This window comes from Schistocerca serialis, chromosome 5, assembly GCF_023864345.2.
Source record: "Schistocerca serialis cubense isolate TAMUIC-IGC-003099 chromosome 5, iqSchSeri2.2, whole genome shotgun sequence".
NCBI lineage: Eukaryota > Metazoa > Arthropoda > Insecta > Orthoptera > Acrididae > Schistocerca > Schistocerca serialis.
This window is the reverse complement of record NC_064642.1, coordinates 475,008,860-475,028,120: the sequence shown is the minus strand read 5'-3', so window position 1 is coordinate 475,028,120 and position 19,261 is coordinate 475,008,860. Positions and strand designations below refer to the sequence as shown.

General features: G+C 40.4%; 2 protein-coding genes across 4 annotated transcripts in view; one reads left to right on the top strand and one right to left on the bottom strand.

Annotated features, from left to right (window-relative positions):
- Window positions 1–17,895, bottom strand: part of LOC126480730 (zinc finger protein chinmo) — a 135,429-nt gene extending 117,534 nt beyond the window's left edge. Inside the window, exons 1-3 of one of the 3 annotated variants that reach the window (XM_050103999.1) lie at window positions 17,819–17,895; window positions 17,012–17,155; window positions 5,309–5,526 (exon numbers count right to left, since the gene is read on the bottom strand). In XM_050103999.1, coding sequence (XP_049959956.1) covers window positions 5,309–5,526; window positions 17,012–17,129 — 336 coding nt within the window. In that variant the 5' untranslated portion in view covers window positions 17,130–17,155; window positions 17,819–17,895. Of the gene's footprint in view, window positions 1–5,308; window positions 5,527–17,011; window positions 17,156–17,399; window positions 17,768–17,818 lie in introns of those variants that run through there. The other 2 variants (XM_050104000.1, XM_050103998.1) reach the window with 2 other exon arrangements.
- Window positions 17,896–18,148: 253 nt separating this feature from the next.
- Window positions 18,149–19,261, top strand: part of LOC126480731 (cytochrome b-c1 complex subunit Rieske, mitochondrial) — a 31,931-nt gene continuing 30,818 nt past the window's right edge. Inside the window, exons 1-3 of the mRNA XM_050104001.1 lie at window positions 18,149–18,444; window positions 18,527–18,667; window positions 19,019–19,196. Coding sequence (XP_049959958.1) covers window positions 18,234–18,444; window positions 18,527–18,667; window positions 19,019–19,196 — 530 coding nt within the window. The 5' untranslated portion in view covers window positions 18,149–18,233. The remainder of the gene's footprint in view (window positions 18,445–18,526; window positions 18,668–19,018; window positions 19,197–19,261) is intronic.

The following is a 19,261-nucleotide window of genomic DNA, read 5'->3' as shown; positions in this document are numbered from 1 at the left end:
TCCACGATGTCAGCTACCACGGCCTGGTCAGAAGGCCGGGGGGGAGCAGCAGGCTTCACAGGAACGGCAGCAGCACACGTACATTGCCAAGCGCAGGTGCTAGTGCTGACAGTAGCAACCTCCGTTTGTGTAGCGGCATCGGTTTTCAAGACTGGTTGTTTGAGAACGGAAGAAAAGGAAGCAGCAAACGTGGGCGGCTGCATGGACTTGTAAATTTTCTTCGCCTCACCATACGGGATGCGTTTTGTAGTTTTTAGTTCCTGGATCTTCCATTCCTCAAGGAAAACTCTGCGTTCCCTACTCCACACAGGGTGATCCCCAGAGCAGTTGACACACTTGGGAGGAGAGGGCAACCAACTCCATCATGGGCGGCTTTACCACAATTCCCGCAAGTGGCTTCCCCTCTACAGCTGAGAGTAGTGTGTCCAAAGTGTTGGCATTTAAAACACCGCATGGGGTTGGGGTAATAAGGCCGTACACTGAGACGTAGGAAACCTGCCTTCACATGCTCTGGCAATTTGGTGCTGTTAAATGTAAGGATAAATGAGTCAGACTTTATGAGAGCACCATCCACCCGTTTCATAATGTGTTGCACGTCGACAATTCCTTCCCGGGACCATTCAGCCTTCAGTTCGTCTTGGGGAATGTCAACGAGATCTCTGCAAGTCACAACACCCTTGCTGTAGTTCAAGGTGTTGTGAAATTCAGTCTCTATCGCAAACTCCCCAAGAAATTGTGCCTTCTGAAGGTTCTGGACTTGCTGGAAGCTAGATGTTTCAACCAACAAGGTGCCATTTCGCAAGCGCTCTACAGATTTTAATGTGCCAGCAATACCTTCTAAGCCCTTCTGTATACAAAATGGCAAAACTTTTTCAAAACTCCCATCTTTTCCTTTAATTATGAAAAACACATTCTGCGAAGCAGCATGCGTTCTGTTACTACTACCTGAATCAGGAGGACTGGCTACACGAGCCCTCTTGTTGGATTGGGTGTTAGAACCCACCAGCGGTCCACCCTTTCCGTTGGCAGGAGAAGAATAAAAGTTCGAGGTTTCCATCTCGGTTCCACGAGCAGCTAGGGAACTAGAAGTCCACCTAGACAGAGCCCCACGTGCCTAGGTAAGCATTATACAACTGGGGTGCGGCAGGTGCCCCAGAAGGTGCCCGCTTGCGACTGTTCCACCCCAACAGCCATGCATCTTATAGGCGCGCAGCACACCGTAAGATTGAGGGGTTTTTATAGAGGTTTACCTTCCTCGCAATCCAGGCGGTCAAGCCAAGATTACCATTCCCCGCAGCACACAACATTCCACCGCCGCGCCATGCGGTGGTCGCTGAAGCATGTCCGGGGGTTACGGTGACAGGAGACTGGCGGTGCTGACCAGTCCCCAGCTCAGGACCCCAGGGTCGCCAAGCCCGTATTCAGCAAATGAATGCTGAGCCCCTGGGGGGGGGGGGGGGGGGGGGGGGGGGGGTCTGGGTTGGGGAGGGGGAGAGATACTATGTTGGGAGTGGCAGACAGTGAAGTGTTTCACTTTATATGGAGGGCATCCATTTCGTTCTTTTCGTACTTTTCAAAAATATTTTGTTGTATTTTTGCGTAATTTTTCAGACGAAATTATACTTTCTTATGCAATTTTTCGCATTTTTGCACCACCTTGGATCCTTGCTCCTTCCATCTGCGTCCATACAGAAAAGTTTCCTTATCCCTTGGCGGATCCCAGTCCCACATAATGTTCTTGCATTGTTGCTTGGCTCATGAAATCCCTCCTAATGGCCTTACCATCAAATTACCCATCTCTGGTTGCCACCCCTCCTTCCACAATGACCTCTACCAGTTCAGGTTCCGCCAGTCCTTAACCCTCACCAACATAGTCCTGCAAAACCATATCAAGCAACCCCAGTCCTACTTGCAGTACCTTCTCTCCATCTGCAAAATTCTTCTGCTATGTAATCCCAAATTCCTGAAACCCGTAATACACATTGGAACTCTTGCCCTGCAGGAACTTCAGCAACATGCACAATGCCACTTCAAAAAGCTCTCCATCCTGCTCACCACCTACTCCCGCCTCGGAGTACCACTGTCCACCACTCCTACAACAACCTCCAAACCTCCCCCACGCCCCCTCACAGCTGACAAACCCTGTCTCGCAGACCTACTACAATTGCCCCACCCTCCAAAACTCCCTCCCACCACCACACAGAACCCAGAACCTAAACAGACCTGCAACACAGTTATGAACCTTTCCTCCAGAAGTCTTAGTGCCACAGAGATATCCTTTCCAAAGGCCTCCCCTTTTGCCCCACTGCCAAATTCAACCATGCAGGACTAGTTAAAGACCTTCTCTCCTTCTCCTAGTCCCTACAGTGGAAACACATTTCGGCACCAACCCGACCAATCAGACTCAACCAAAGACCAATATTGAGCCTTGTCTAACTCATTTCACTCCTCCATCCAACCGTGGTCCACCCGCACTGCCTCCAAACCACCCCCTATTAATTTTCCAGAATTTCTTAACCTCAAACCTTGCCTCACCATCATTCCCCAAATCCCTCAACATGTAAATTAACCTTACATCCGCAGAAAAATCCACAGTCCACCATCTAAAAACTGATCCTGACCTTATAATCCTACCTGCAGACAAAGGCTCCACCACCGTTGTTTTGAACCGCAAGGATTACGTGGAAGAAAGACTCCGCCAGCTGTCAGATACTTCCACCTACAAAACATGCCACAGTGATCCCATTCCGGTAATCCAGTAGGATCTCCAGTCACTACTCAAATCCAGAACCTCTCCCCAGAGTCCATCTCTCTACATACCCCTACCACTCCCCGCACTCCCACCTTCTACAAGCTTCCTAAAGTCCATAAACCCAACCAACCAGGATGCCCCATTGTGGCCCGTTACTGTGCCCCCACTGAGAGAATCTCTGCTGTTGTAGACCAACATCTTCAACCTATTACCCGGAACCTATCCTCCTATATAAAAGATACCAACCATCTCCTTGACCGACTCTCCAAAGTTCCTGTGCCTTTACCACATGGTGCCCTGCTCGTCACTACTGATGCCACCTCCCTGTACACTAACATTCCTAATGCCCATGGCCTTACTGCTATCGAACACTACCTTTCCAGACGCCCTATGGATTCCAAACCAACAAACTCCTTCCTAGTCTCCATGACCAACTACATGCTCACCCACAATTACTTCTCCTTTGAAGGCATTACCTACAAACAAATCCGCAGTACGGCTATGGGCACCCGCATGGCACTATACTATGCTAACCTATTCATGGGTCATCTAGAGGAATCCTTCCTAAAAACCCAGAATCCTAAACCCCTCACCTGGTTCAGATTCACTGATGACATCTTTGTATTCTGGATTGAAGGGTAGGACACCTTATTCACATTCCTCGAGAACCTCAACAACTTCTCCCCCATTTGCTTCACCTGGTCCTACTCAATCCAGCAAGCCACCTTCCTAGATGTTGACCTCCACCTCAGAGATGGCTACATCAGTACCTCCGTCCACATCAGACCTACTAACCACCAGGAATACCTCCACGTCGACAGATGCCATCCATTCCATACCAAGAAGTCCTTTCCGTACAGCCTAGCCACCGAAGGTGGTCGCATCTGCAGTGACGAGCAGCCCCTCTCAAAACATACCAAGGGTCTCACTCAAGCCTTCACTGACCATAATTATCCTCCCATCCTTGTACAAAAACAAATCTCCCATGACTTATCTTTCCAGTCTCCCGCCACCTCCCAAAGTCCCACAGTGCAGCCACAGAAGAGCAGTCCCCTCGTAACTCAGTACCATCCGGGACTGGAGCAACTGAATTACATTCTCCGCCAGGGTTTCGATTACCTCTCATCGTGCCCTGAAATGAGAAAGTCACCCCGCTATCCTTCCCACCCCTCCTACAGTGGTATTCCGCCGTCCACCGAACCTACACAATATACTCGTCCATCCTTACACAACCCCTTCTCCCAATCCTTTACCTCATGGCTCATACTACTGTAATAGACCTAGGTGCAAGACCTGTCCCATACCTCCTCCTACCACCACCTGTCCCATCAAAGGCAGACTGTGAAACCAGTCATGTGATTTATAAGCGAAGCTGCAACCATTGTGCTGCATTCTATGTATGCATGACAACCAACAAGCTGCCTGTCCACATAAATGGCCATCGACAAACTGTGGCCAAAAAACAAGTGGACCACCCTGTTGCTGAACACGCTGCCAAACATGATATCCCTCATCTCAATGACTGCTTTACAGCCTGTGCCATATGGATCCTTCCCACCAACACCAGCTTTTCTAAATTGCGTAGGTGGGAACTTTCCCTGCAATACATCCTACATTCCCGTAACCCTCCTGGCCCCAACCTTCGTTAGTCATTGTCCTTACCCACCCAGCCCCCTTCCCTGTTCTCATTCCAGTCTTTAATTTCTTTTCTTTTTATTTCTCTCCTTTCCGCTACTTAACGACCCCCCCCCCCCCCTTCGCACCTTCTCTCCTGCCCTCCGTCTAAACTTCAACACTTCACTGTCCACCATTCCCACCATACTATCTCCCTCCCTCTCCCCGGCGCAGCCTCCTCCTTATCCCCATCCAGTCACCACTCCCATCATGCACCGGTGCTGCTGTTGCAGTGTGGTTTCAGATGTCAGACTGCAGATGTGTGTGCAAGTTGCATTTGTGTGTGTGTGTGTGTGTGTGTGTGTGTGTGTGTGTGTGTGTGTGTGCTGCTGCTGCTGACAAAGGCCTTAATGGCCGAAAGCTATAATTGTGTGAATCTTTTTGTTGTGCCTATCGCAATTCAGCATCTCCGCTCTATGGTGAGTAGCAACTTTCCTTCTCTGGTTTAATTAATGTCACTGTTACAGAAAGTGGATTTTTCAGACACATTTTGTCACCAGCAAAATGTGTCACATCTCTAATTTTCATTACTTAATATTTGGATTTTTTTATTTCATACGTTCCCCCACACTATTCAATATTCCTATTCCCATGTATTTTTTCTTGTTGCAAAATAAAACAAAAAGAGTAATGGAAAAATGTGCCTGGGAATCACATGATACAAAAAAGGAAGTTACGAACAGCCTACACTATTTCACATACCGGTAAAGGTATTGTAAGCGATATTACTAAGTCAGTAACAACAAAATGAAAGTATAGTAGTGTAAAATACCTTAGAAATGGCTACTAATCTGAACATGTCCAAATTATTTAACTTCAGTATGTATCAGATAAGAATTTTTAGAAGTGTTTACACTACATCAGATATACTTGGAATCATACCTGCAAACATTCAGCTGCTTTCAAAAAGCTTGACAAGCTGTCCTGTGAAACGTGAACTTCACCTTTGTACATAAATTCTAGCAATGCTGACATATTTGAAGATGATGTGCCATCCAATATAACAAGGACACTCGGACATACTGGTGCTGTTTCAAAGAGATCCTGAAAGTGCTTGCTGCATGCTGCTAAGATCAATTTATGTGCTTTAAATGTGACACCTGTGTAAGAAAACAAAAGAAAAATTGACGAATATATTACTTGCTTACTGTGACACTTCTTGCTTTATAAAATACAGAACTTCAAAAATATGACATTTCATTACTGTAATTTTAAACATACTAATACAAAAGTAATTCAAATTTTTCTACTGTTGATATTCATATTTTAGTCCAAGGGTATACAGTGACATTCTATACACTACTTGAAATATAACAACTGTACACATTTATATAAATCCCGAAACAGAACACACCACTGAAGAAAGGTCACTTTAACTTTTAGGCACAAGTAAGCCAAAAATTACGAAACAGTTATGAAATCTGCAGTATTTTTTATTTACTTCCAGCTTCACCCAGTTGTTCCTGTTTTGGTAGGAAGATAAAGAGTTTAATGCCTGACAAATGTCTACAGTTAATTATTCACTCCGCAAGCCAACTTGCGGTGTTGGTAGAGGTACTTCTGGAACCACTGTCACTTCCCTTCTTTCTTATTCCACTCAAGAATTATGAGTGGGAAGAACAACTCCCAATAGACCCCTGCATAAACTCTAATTTCTCGTATTTTCTCATAGTGGTGTTTTCGAGAGACACATATTGCATTACAGAAGACTGAATTCAGTATTTTTGTCTTCTGTCAGTCATATATCTTTATGGTACCAGTGTGGTCACCAAGTGATTGAACAAATGATTTTGTCCACTTACTGACTTTACGTACAACCAAAACTTCTTAGAATTTTTTGCCAGTTCAGTTGGCGACATTTTATTTTCAGTCATCAAAGTTATTAAACAAAATGTTCTGTATTATCCTATAATCCCCTCCCCCTACACTCCTCTCTCATCGTTTACCATAAACTGATACAGATCAAAACAATATTTTTAAAAACGAACATCATTTCCATAAACATTTTATGATGTTGACTTATATTCTTTCCATACAAACCACACGCACTGTTGTAATTTAAGAAATGTTATTCACATCAGGCATCACATCAGAGTTCCCTTCTCTCACACACTACTTCATAGTGATATTTTTATGGACTGTTCCAACCTTCCACAACCTGAAGAATGAATAGCCAGACAGGGCCAATATACACACATGCACTGATTTATGAATAATAGAAGAAACAACAAATAAAATATCTGGTAAAAATAACTATGGGTGTTGTCAAAAGCTTGCCTTAAATGATGTGTACACTAAAACCATACACAGCTGTGGCATGGACTCGCAAACATTTCCAGCAGAACATAACAGAGAAGAGAGATTTGCTGGCAAACTATGTAATCAAATGTACCTCCGGTAACTATTGAAGATGTTCTAAATAGGATTTGAGAAAAAAAAAAAAATATGGCATTTGACTAAAACCAAAAGCAATAGGTTGACAGAACATGTTCTGATGCATCAAGGAAGAGTTAATTTTGTAATTACCGGTAGTAATCCTTCCTTCAGTTGTGTATCAGATGTTACAAGAGATTTTCTATGCAGACACCTATTTTTTTAAAAAGAACATTTTCCAATTGCTAAGTATACATTAGGCATAAGCTCCTGAATTGTTCAAAAAGGTTTTTCCACAAACCTCATGATTTGCATAGCTCCATGTCCACACCCCTTCCGCCCAATAGTCTTAAGCAGAGAACATCAATACATACAGCCACATGTGTAATGAAGGTAAAAATGAACCTTAATTCTCAATGTAGTTTTGTAAAGAGTATTGCATCTCCAATTACGAATGGGACAACCCATCTTGTGTACACTGTTGAATCTGATAACATGACCTAAGAGTCATTTTCAATTTAGACTATTCATGCATTATAACTTTACGGTGGGAGAAGTAGACAGCACAGCAAGTTCCCCACCAAGTTGGTCAACACCACTAAAATATTAAACCACCTCCAATGTGAAACACAAAAACTGTAGCTCTGGCTCATAGTAGCTGCCTTCATCAGATTAAAATGATCACAAACAACTGTACAAATATACCAGCACTGTAACGCGCAGGGTGAATGAGGGATCATCTGGATTAGAACCTGGGCCAATTGTATTGGATTCCCATAATTAAGTGCAAAATTTGACATCTGCTGATCGTGCATGTGGAACTGGCTCTTACTAATGCATAACCCAGGCATGCAGTTCCACGGATGCAGCACAGAGGTCCCATGTATACAGGGTGTTACAAAAAGGTATGGCCAAACTTTCAGGAAACATTCCTCACACACAAATAAAGAAAAGATGTTATGTGGACATGTGTCCCGAAATGCTTGATTTCCATGTTAGAGCTCATTTTAGTTTCGTCAGTATGTACTGCACTTCCTCGATTCTGATGATCAAATTGTAAATTTTCACAATCAACATGTGTGGGCTGACAAGAATCCGCACGCAATTGTGCAATCACGTCATCAACACAGATTTTCTGTGAACGTTTGGGCAGGCATTGTTGGTGATGTCTTGATTGGGCCCAATGTTCTTCCACCTATACTCAATGGAGCACGTTATCATGATTTCATATGGGATACTCCACCTGTGCTGCTAGAACATGTGCATTTACAAGTACGACACAACATGTGGTTCATGCACGATGGAGCTCCTGCACATTTCAGTCAAAGTGTTCGTACGCTTCTCAACAACAGATTCGATGACCGATGGATTGGTACAGGCGGACCAATTCCATGGCCTCCACACTCTCCTGACCTCAACCCTCTTGACTTTCATTTATGGGGGCATTTGAAAGCTCTTGTCTACGTAGCCCCGGTACCAAATGTAGAGACTCTTCGTGCTCGTATTGTGAACAGCTGTGATACAATACGCCATTCTCTAGGGCTGCATCAGCGATTCCATGCGACGGAGGGTGGATGCATATATCCTCGCTAACGGAGGACATTTTGAACATTTCCTGTAACAAAGTGTTTGAAGTCACGCTGGTACGTTCTGTTGCTGTGTGTTTCCATTCCATTATTAATGTGATTTGAAGAAAAGTAATAAAATGAGCTCTAACATGGAAAGTAAGCGTTTCCAGACACATGTCCACATAATACATTTTCTTTCTTTGTGTGTGAGGAATGTTTCCTGAAAGTTTGGCGGTACCTTTTTGTAACATCCTGTATACAGCTGACACTCCTTATCACTCTTGAGGGTGATATGGGGCCTGTACAGTATAGGAACAAGATCCTCCAACCTGTCGTCCTGCTATACAGCCAGCATTTCGACAATGGGTTAGCCTTCCAAGATGATAATGCAGCACATCTCACTCACTTTTTGACCATCTTCCTCCAGCCTCCAGGAGGAAGACATCAACTGAATGAAATAGCCAGCAGTATATGCTGCCAGTAGACTGATTCAGCAATCTTGGGATCAGCTAAAACTTGCACTGTGTATTTACAGGAAACCACCTCGCACTGTGGGTGTCTCTGAAGGGCTGCCATCGAGCTGTGGGATAGGCTTGAGTAGCAATGTCTCGATCACATTGTGGACAGCATGCTGGGGAGGATCAAAGTATGTTACAATGCTTGGGGCAGAGAAACACAGTATTGAATGTTACTCAGCAGCAGATTTTGATTTCATAGCTGTGTAAAAATTTGCAAACAAACTGCTTTTATTTTCATGATTATTTTATTTCAGAGTAAAGTCACCTCCAATTTTGTGGTCCCTTGAATATACGATCATACATTTGCAAGTAGGCATGTGGTGCAAAACCTTCTTCTGATCAGTTTGTATCAGACAGTGAGAGTACAAGCCCTAGATATAAGCTGGAGGAACTTAGTGTCTCAAATAAAGATATGGACTACAGAGATATTTTCTCTCTCAAGCAAATTGTGATACTGATAAAACTCTTTAGAAAGAAAACCAATATTCTTAGAGATGATTGTGGTTTATAATGATAAAATTTACTTGATAAATGACATTTCTTATTAGTATGTAAAGACAAGACTATTTGCTTTTTACTTTCATTAAAATCAACTATATGAATGTTGAAAGACATCTAGAATACAAAACACTGATAAAATTTATGCATTTCAACTAAAGCACCCCTCTCCCTGAGACCCCCCCACCACACACACAAAACTCTTTGGTAAAAGTAAGCACACAGTTTCACACAAAATTTACTTAAGTACTAAATCACCAACTACAAAACAGGGCAAATTCCCTCTTAAAGGTAGAGCTACCCTACCAGCAGAATGTAAAATACACACCGTTAGTGTGAAATACTTATTCTACAGGGGCACAAACTCTTGGCGCCTCTGGGTGCGAAAGCTATCAACCAGTGTTCAATGGGTTTCTGACAAACTTCCTCAATTACATCATCATTTGACAGAAGGGAACAATAAATCATTTGATGGGGCTTCTGTGAAATTATATTGAGATTACTAAGACAATCACAGCTGATCACATCTCATTTGCTCCAGCAGCTTCAATCTTGGATACAGTACGACACTGGATGCATATATCCTCGCTAACGGAGGACATATATGATAGGTGATTGATGAACATATTGGGAAGGAAAATTACTGAGCAGCAAAGAAAGTGTCTGCTGAGACTCATTGATATTCACTGTAGCAAACACTTGACACTGATCTAAAATATGTAAAATGGTATTAAAGAACTAGTAGAGAGTGCTTTCCCTCTTAAAAGGTAACATATCTGAAATAACTCTGGAGCTCTTAAGGAACCAAGGTGGTAATGCACTGTCACCTCAGCAAAGGACACTGTCATTTGTCATATCCATTTCTAAGAGAGAGCTCTTTGTATGCAGTTCCCTCGTGGACCTCTGGTCCTGGACTGGTACATTTAAGTTTGGAGTGTGTCATACGAGAGGAGTCACAGTCCTCCCCTCATTTTCAGTCCACAATGATGAGGCAGAACACAATGTTTATGTGAAAAATACTTTATTTCTCATTAAAAGTGATATTCGGTAATACTTTAGAAGATGCCCACAGGCTGCGGCCCTTGGCTGGTCAAGACATATGTCTGCTCACTGCAGTGCCTCCAGGCTACCTCAGGCCATTGCTCTCAATAGATGCTCAGCAGTACCTGCTTGAACACAAAACCTGGTAAGTCCAGTTCTGCACACACAAAGTTACAATATTTCCTGACAGGGAGCAGATTATGCTAAGACAGACCAACCTGTCCAATTTGCAAAATGCTGCTAGATGGCACTTGGAGTGTCAAGTGAGTTACAGAAATCAACACTCTTTCTACACGTCTTTGAGGACCCTACTGGTTTTCAAACAGTTTTTAAAATACTGTTCTATGAATTAGCTAGCAACAGCAAGGCATACATGTGTCTGAAGGTACAATATAAATCTGATATGATTTTTCAACATGAGTAAGTGCCATCGGATGGAAACTGGAGACTTCCAAGCCTTAGTGCAGAGGTAGTGGAGGAGACTGGTCCTAACTTTTTATATGTCAGCCTGCTGTTCATGTTGTGTGCGTAAATATTTTAAAATACTGAGCATTGCGAGGCACCAGGCTCTCAGATACCTCAGTTGTAGCAATTAAGTAAGTATCATAAGAAAACTGAAGCGTAGGATCACATCAAACGCTTAAAATTTGTAATGGTGTCCCTCACTCTAATTTTTTAAAAGATTAAAAACATGATGTTAGCTGTTCAAAAGAAACATAAGGTGTCTTTCACATGTCACATAGAAAGTCAGGTACATTTCTCTGTCTTGTTTCTGAGTTGTGGGCAACAATCTGATTAAAGTACACCACATATGATCATACATGTATATTCTTTTGCCATTACTTCCTTGCACTTCATAGCATTCTTGAGTGTGTGTTTGGTCCAAAGAGAGATAAGCAACCCTCTCCTCTCCCCAATATTCACCTGATTTGGCTTCAGGAGACATCATGCTCTTCCCTGAACTTAAATCTGTTCTGAAGGACAAGCATTCTGAAGATGCTTAATAGCTTCAATGGAACATGGTGGTGATTCTGAACAACATTCCAGTCGAAGAATTTCTAAAGGTGTTCCAGAACTTCTATGATTAGTGCTGTGAGTGTGTAGCAGGGGAAGGATTGTATGTGAAACTAACACAATAATTATTTTTCAAATATTACAGACCCGCTTCATCAATCATTTTCATCCCTTAGATTTAGTGCTGAAGTGTGTGGAGCCAATATCAATTCTAACAGAGGATGTTGTATACAAAGAAGGGCAGCACAAATTGTCACAGCTTTGCTTGACCCAAAGCAAAAGGTATCTAAGATGTAAAAAAACTTACAGGCAGATGCTTGAATATAGATGCCAAGTATGTGAAATCGAACAAAATATATGACTGGATTGAGAATTTCTTGTAGGGTGAATGCAGGGTATTACCCCAAACCCAATGGAATCCCTGTGCGATTCCAAACAGAATTTGCAGCTGAAATAGCTCTTATTTTAACCAAAGCATATTGTAGATATCTCAGTGAACAAAAATGTTCTGAATAAATAGAAGAAAGCATATAAAACACAGTCCACACAAAAAGTAGTAGAAGTGATCCACAAAACTATTATTGAATCTCATTCACATTCATCTTCTGTGGAATCCTAAAACATATTCTGAACTCAAACTTAATGAGGTATTTTGAACAGAATGATCTCCTACATGGCAACTAGAATGGATTCCGAAAACACTGATCAAGCAAAACCCAACTTGAGTATTTCTTGGATGACACCCTGGAAGCCAATGATCAAGGTAATCAGGTGGCTTCTGAAAAGCATCTGACTTGGTACCACACCAAAAGTACAACAATATTGGGCATCAAATAAAATTTGTGATTGGATGAGGATTTCTTGGTGAGGTGGATGCAACATATTATCTAGCATGGAGAGTCATCAACACAACTAGAAGTTAATTCAACTGTACACAGGGAAGTGTGTTGGGACCCTTGCTGTTCTTGCTATATGTTTTAATGACCTGGTAGAAAATATTCAGAGTAATTCAGACTTTATGAAAGTGGTGCAGTTATATATAATGAAATACTATTTGATAAAAATCTGCAAAAATATCCAGTCAAATCTTAACAAGATTTTCAAGTTGGACCAGCATCAGGCAGGGCAGTGTTTGCTTACTGTTCATAGGCTGGCAACTCGTCAATTTCACTTAGGCAATGAGATGATACTTTCACGTAGCCAGTGAGACACGAGGAAGAAGGCAATGAATTTCTAGACCCACCACTGAAATCATTCTCTTCTTTGTTGTTTTCACAAATATCCGAGCATTTTTTCCAAATATGTCATGAATTATGAGATGGTGGTTAGGTTGAGACCGAATAGCACAGCTTGAATTGCTGCACATGAAACAAGCAGCAATTAAATTTATAGTCTTGATTGTAATTAAAAAAAAAAAAATCAACCTTTTTTTTCCCTCTCGCTGAATGCATTACGATTTCAGAGACAGTGACATACAGACATGAGAATGTCATACTATTCCTTCGCCTCTTGCTTCGAACATGTCGTCTATCTGCTGCTCTCTCTTTGGCTGCATGGAACCCCTCTTTCATTCCCATCATACCTCACAGTGATTGCTGACAACAATGCTGCACGAAACATGTAAGCACTGGCCCCAATCTAGACTTTTACTGGAAAAAAATGAAGTTCATAGAAACCATTCAAAGTTCCTTGCTCATATGAAGTTACTTATGAAAATATTTTTTCACCTTATTTTACTTATCAGCATGTAATGGGTAGTAGTAGTAGTAGTAGTAGTAGTAATAATAATAATAACAATAATAACATATCCAAAGGTAAATAACAATAAGATGTCACACAATTAAAACAAATTTAAAAAATTATCATAATTTTTTCAGTTGTAACTCATTAAAAGTCCATGGATTATGAAGAAATAGGCTCAGAAAATTACATGTGATGTAACAGAATCACTTGAATCAACAGTTGTATGTAGTGATAAAAAACGAAGGAAAAAAAAAAAAGAAAAAAAACAGTTCTTTAATATTGTTAATCCCTAGAACCCTAGAAGATATAAGATATGCACAATTTCAAATTGTATTATGTCCGAAAAACGAAATTTTGCAGGTGAAGCAAGAAATTGATTACTCATAAACCTGGTAATTTTTTCCAAAACTGTTCAATACAAAGTTATTCTGTCTGAGGCATCCTTCTAGAAACACGAAAAAGTGATATCAATTTGCAATTTTATTCTCGAAATGAAAGAAAAATTTGTTGGTCTTGATATGCTTTGGTTCGATAATCTGTAAAATATATAAAGAAGAAAACACAATTATTCTTGGTATTATTATAGAAGAAAATGTTCCTGACACTGCCAGAATGGGGACAATCAGTAATATAATGAACTTTGGAAAAACTCCAAACAACCAACATCATTTTGATCCAGCAGCCACCGTGAATTTAGACACAAAGGAATTGCAGACATTAGCTGTGAGTCGACACTGGTTACTAGGCAGATGCACCAATCATTGCACCATCAGGACACAGTGGTCATCACATGGCACTGAATAGATCATTGGCCATCCTAGCCTTTTGTCCAAAAGAATAGACACCACTTATATATAAATAGCCTTATGTCTGAAAGAACATAAGACGAGGACAGTCAATGAGCTCTTCAGTGTGGAGGCACACCAGACCTCAGCTCTTAGGGAAATCGGTGAAATGCCTTGAGTAGTGGGGATAATGGGCAAGGGGCACTATATTCGTAGTGTGTGGATAGATTGAGAATTTGGATCAGACAGGAGGTGTGCAAGAGTAGTCCCTGTAGTTGCGATGACCACTGTGTCCACATGGTGCGAATTCGAATCCTGGTCCAGCACAAGTTTTCAACCTTTCTACTCACAGCCAATGTCTTTAATTCATTTGTATCTTTATTAGTAAAGTAATTATTTCGATGACCGATTTGAGTAAAATATGTTATCATCTTCGGATCTCCAACTTTACAATTCAGGTAATCTCTGCCTTGATACAACGCACTGATGGCGGAGGTTACATGAGCTGTGAAGTAGACGATCTGAAGATGGGAAAATAGTCTTACTGAAACAAGTCATTTAAATAAATAGTATACTAGTGTTCTTGGCCATTAGAAGTTTTCCTGAAGTTCATTATAGAAGAACACTAGCTTTAAATACAAACTTTCCACAACAAAAGTTCTAATGCACAGTGAACTCATAACACCCCTCTAGTTGCCAACTGACTTTAATAAGTTTTATATCAAACTAATATGCTATTATTGAAAACCATGTTACTACACAATAAAAATATTACATTAACCATTTTTATAATTCACAATTTCTTTTTGCTATAATTATTTAATGATATGCGCCATTATTTAAATGCTTGTTTGTGTTATTATTCAACAAAATTGTTAGTCCAAAATCTAAATCTTATGGATAAAAGTATTGATTTATAGAATGTTCAGAATGGCCATTCTATTGGTTTCTCTTCAAATTTGATTCAGTGCTTCTCCTTCCAAGCAACCACAAGCTGACACATCAACTTCCTCATTGTCAGTTACCAAAGCAACTGATTCAATGATGTTACCACAGAAATCTGAATATCCTTTGCTCCTCCAATCAACCACCAAACATTTAGGCCTACATACTAAATTATTTTTTATGTCACTCTCCTTTGCTTCTCTAGCTCTACTGCCTACTGATTTAAGTTCATGGGCAAGTTTGTTTTTCTATACCTCTTTCGGCTTCTTCCTGAATTACCACCCACAGTGCTTTCTTCCTCCATGAGAGGAAAAGTTGTTTCCCTACACACAGTTCACAAGTAAAAGATACTGCCATTATTATACACATAGCATTGTCAAGAAAAGCATGCTCGTTGTTAGTATAACCAGCTAAGCAAAGTAACGAGGCCCTAATAAGCTTCACGTAGTGTTTACAATAGACACAATACAATCTGAAACACACAATGCAGAGGACTGGATATGATTTGAAAAAACAGCTAGTTCTCAGCAGATACAATGTTAGTGAATACAATTTGTTACAATCTGACTTTAGAGCTTGAAAGAATGATTCAGAAGCAATGTAAAAAAAATCATCAAACTTAATTTTGTCCATTGGTGTACATAACACAATTTGAAATGGTGCTCCTCACATAGAAAAAAAAAAAAAAAAAAAAAAAAAATCACTTTTTTGATACAAGAAAGTTTTACTTTTACTGCATCTGTATCTGCTAAAATGGAATTTTATGGAGGCAACAAATATACAGATTTATTTGTTTGGTACAATACATGTAGCCTACAGATACCTCTACATCAATAACTACATTAACATGTGACTTGAAATAATCAGTCATGGCAATTGCTGAAATATGAGAAGTAGTAGCCTAGTTAGATCCAATAACATTGTTGAGTTACTACTGAAGACATCCATGTATTTCAGACAGTCACCCCACTCACTTATTAACGGAAACAATGAGTTGTAATTTTATTAGATATGACTTTAAAATTCTTTTGCTTCTTACAATCTAGGACAATTGATGTTTGTTTCGAGACAATTTATTGAAAATTTTGCTAATACATACCTAAATTAACCCACATCTAAATATGGTAGTGGGAAGTACTTGGCTCCATACTGTCCTACACCTCATGCAGTGTGCCCTTTGTTGCTAGCCCCATGTAGACCTACTTGGTTATTTAAGATACATCAGAGACTTTTTTCTCCTTGTATGAACTGATGTTTGAAAAAAACTGTTAACCACTTGATATACCATGAAAGACTCCATCTAGGACTGTATAACTATAATCATGACTCCCTGATGAATTTCAGTACAGTACTACTTACGATTTTCCTTTTATGGGGGGGGGGGGGGGGTCACACTCATTTAGAACTTTCCAAAAGAAATTTCTGCTAACTGACCATAAACTACAGTTCATTTATTTCACACAACCACGGTTTCAGCTTTACAGCCATTCTCAAGTGCATGTTCAAGTGCTCACCTCCCTATATGACGTATTGTTTTCTTTGTGTGTGTGTGTGTGTGTGTGTGTGTGTGTGTCGTCCAGAAATATGTCTCTGTCAATGAAGATATGATGTGTACACAGTTCAGATATACTGTAGCCTAACATTTGAACATGGACTTGCAAATGGCTACAAAGCCAAATCACGATTGTGTGAAATAAGTGCACGGTATCTTACAATGAAATGGTGAAAATTTTGTTGAAATTCTTAGGGTTTGTGTTTAAAGTTTTGATAAAATATTGCTATTGGTGATTTAAGAATGGAGAAACTTAAGTTTACTCTGCATATTTCCTCTCCCTAATTGTACAAGTGCTATCTGTGGAAACTTGGTGTACATGGGCAGTATTTTCAGACTACAAAAAGTATGTTGTATAGGTCAAAATAAGAAAAGGAGCAGCAGCACATCAATCACATTTGCAGGACAGAACTAATAATGAATGGTGATCAAATAAATATCGTTCGTTGTTAATACAATTTTATATTTACTTGGGTGACATGACAAGTTAAAAACACATACTGTCAACACATACTATCAGTCTCAAGTCATCTAAATAAATATCTCACCTTCACAAAACAATGTAACGTCTGTTAAGCTCTCGGATCGAAATAAGTTTCCAAATGTTGTTGCTAGATTGCTGCCAAAACTGTTCCACTTAAGACAGAACTGCTGCTGTGAATCCATTCCAGATGTTGTTTGGAATGTATCAGCTGGAATGGAAGAATGACATAACACAACACTTCCAATTTCAACGCATTAGAATAAATTAACTTCACTGTCAAATCAATATAACTCATTAACGTTGTCGTATAAAGTGCATACTATTTAAAAACTAGTAGCTTTTCCGGACATCGCGTATATGATTTACAACAGCACTATGAACACAGCGTGATACTGACAGACGCAAAATGATCAATAAAGTGATGGTAAATAACTACGAATGTAAATACGCACCTCCCTGCTGTTCTTCAGACTCACATGGGGAAGCCTAGCTCTAAAATTAGTATAGTGCAGTAAATGCACTTAGGCCTAAATAAATTTTGGTTCGTAACTGCGTTCCCAATAAACGAGGCCAAATCTAATTACTGTCAATGTATATATGTGCTACGTTCCGATTTTCTACATAAACATGTTTAACAGGTGTTTTTATACAAATCCAACATCGTTCAAGGTAAACCTTGCGCCAAATCATAAACATGCAACCATCTTGACACGATTCATGCAACACCAATGCTAAGATTCCATGTCCGCTGCAGGAGACTCCCGCAAAATTCACAATTTGCAATATTGTATAATGAGGTCCATATAATTTGCGCTTACGCGATAACACATATACGGCGTTGCATTTAATTTCTATTTATTTCAAATAATACCTGAGATAGGTCCGTTCAATATTTATAAATAACTTAATTTCTCTAACCCGTGCATAAAAAGAAATGTTGGTGTAGGCTACAGCCGGAAACAGTTGTGTACGAATTATGAAAAATTTCGGTACATCAGCTTAAGTCTTTGGACTAGGAAAGTAACTGCTGTGGCCTTACAATGAGTCCTGTTGACTTCCAGGGGAACGAATTATGAAAAATTAATTGTTTGGTAGCTTTCTATGTGTTATTACTGTCGTAATAGCTCACTTTACACTATTGGCACTGGGCAGATATCGAAATTTCTCATACCTCCCTAGTGGCGAAAATGCGAAGTAAAGTTCTATACGTTAGTTCTTTTGCAGTGGAGGTGAAGGTGGGATTGGCGTAGAAGGAGTGTAAGACGTAATACTAAGTTAACACAAGCATGATGAATATCGTATCTCGTGCGGGAAATTTAGCACCGTACCTAAAAGCAACATCGCAGGTTGTAGCACCTCAATTAAAGCTACCAGCAACGCCGGTTGCAATTTCATCTGAAAAGATTGTGACCCCAAGTCTGCCGAAGCAACATACAAGTTATTCTTTAAGCCAGACTTTACCCAAGGGTAATTTGAGGGTGTGTTCTGGCCCAACAGGTAAAACCGTAAATTATATTTGCTGCAATGTAGAATAAACCTTGATTCTCTGTTAATGTTGAGTGCTGACTTTGGTTTACAGTTACTACTCAAGTGAGATGTGCACACACGGATATTCAGGTTCCAGATTTCAGTGCATACAGAAGACATTCAGTAGCAGATGCAACAGTGAAGAATACGGACCCGGAAGCCCGAAAATCTTTTACGTACCTAGTAGCGGGAAGTAAGAATTTAAATTTGAGCGTTGATAGTCATCTAGATTTTAGCAGTTGTGTGTCCAATAACATATGTCTCCTGAAAGTAATTTTACGAGAATGGATTTAATAGTGACTTACGCCATGGTGTACTCTGTACACCTCAGTCGTACTTCTATTACAAACGCCTACCATCCTGGAGTGATACTTTCTGTGATGCTGTGCAGACATTAATAATAGTTAAAACCTGATTTTCCTTAACCACATTATTCATGTCTAAAACAGCTGATGCCATTACTAGTGGGTAACTTTTGTTAGTATGAATAAAGTATCTTTGCATACGTGGGAAGAAGATACTAATCAAAAATCTTTACTTTCAGCTGGTGCCATTGGAGGAGCATATGCTGCGAAGGCAATAGTAACCCAGTTTGTCTCAAGTATGAGTGCATCTGCAGACGTGCTAGCTTTGGCGAAAATTGAAGTGAAACTGAGTGACATCCCAGAAGGAAAGAGTGTTACATTCAAATGGCGAGGGAAGCCACTGTTCATCAGGCACAGGTATCTAGAACTGTGTGACTCTAGTTAAAGCTCAGAGTATGGTTGTGATGTGTTAGGGAATGTTC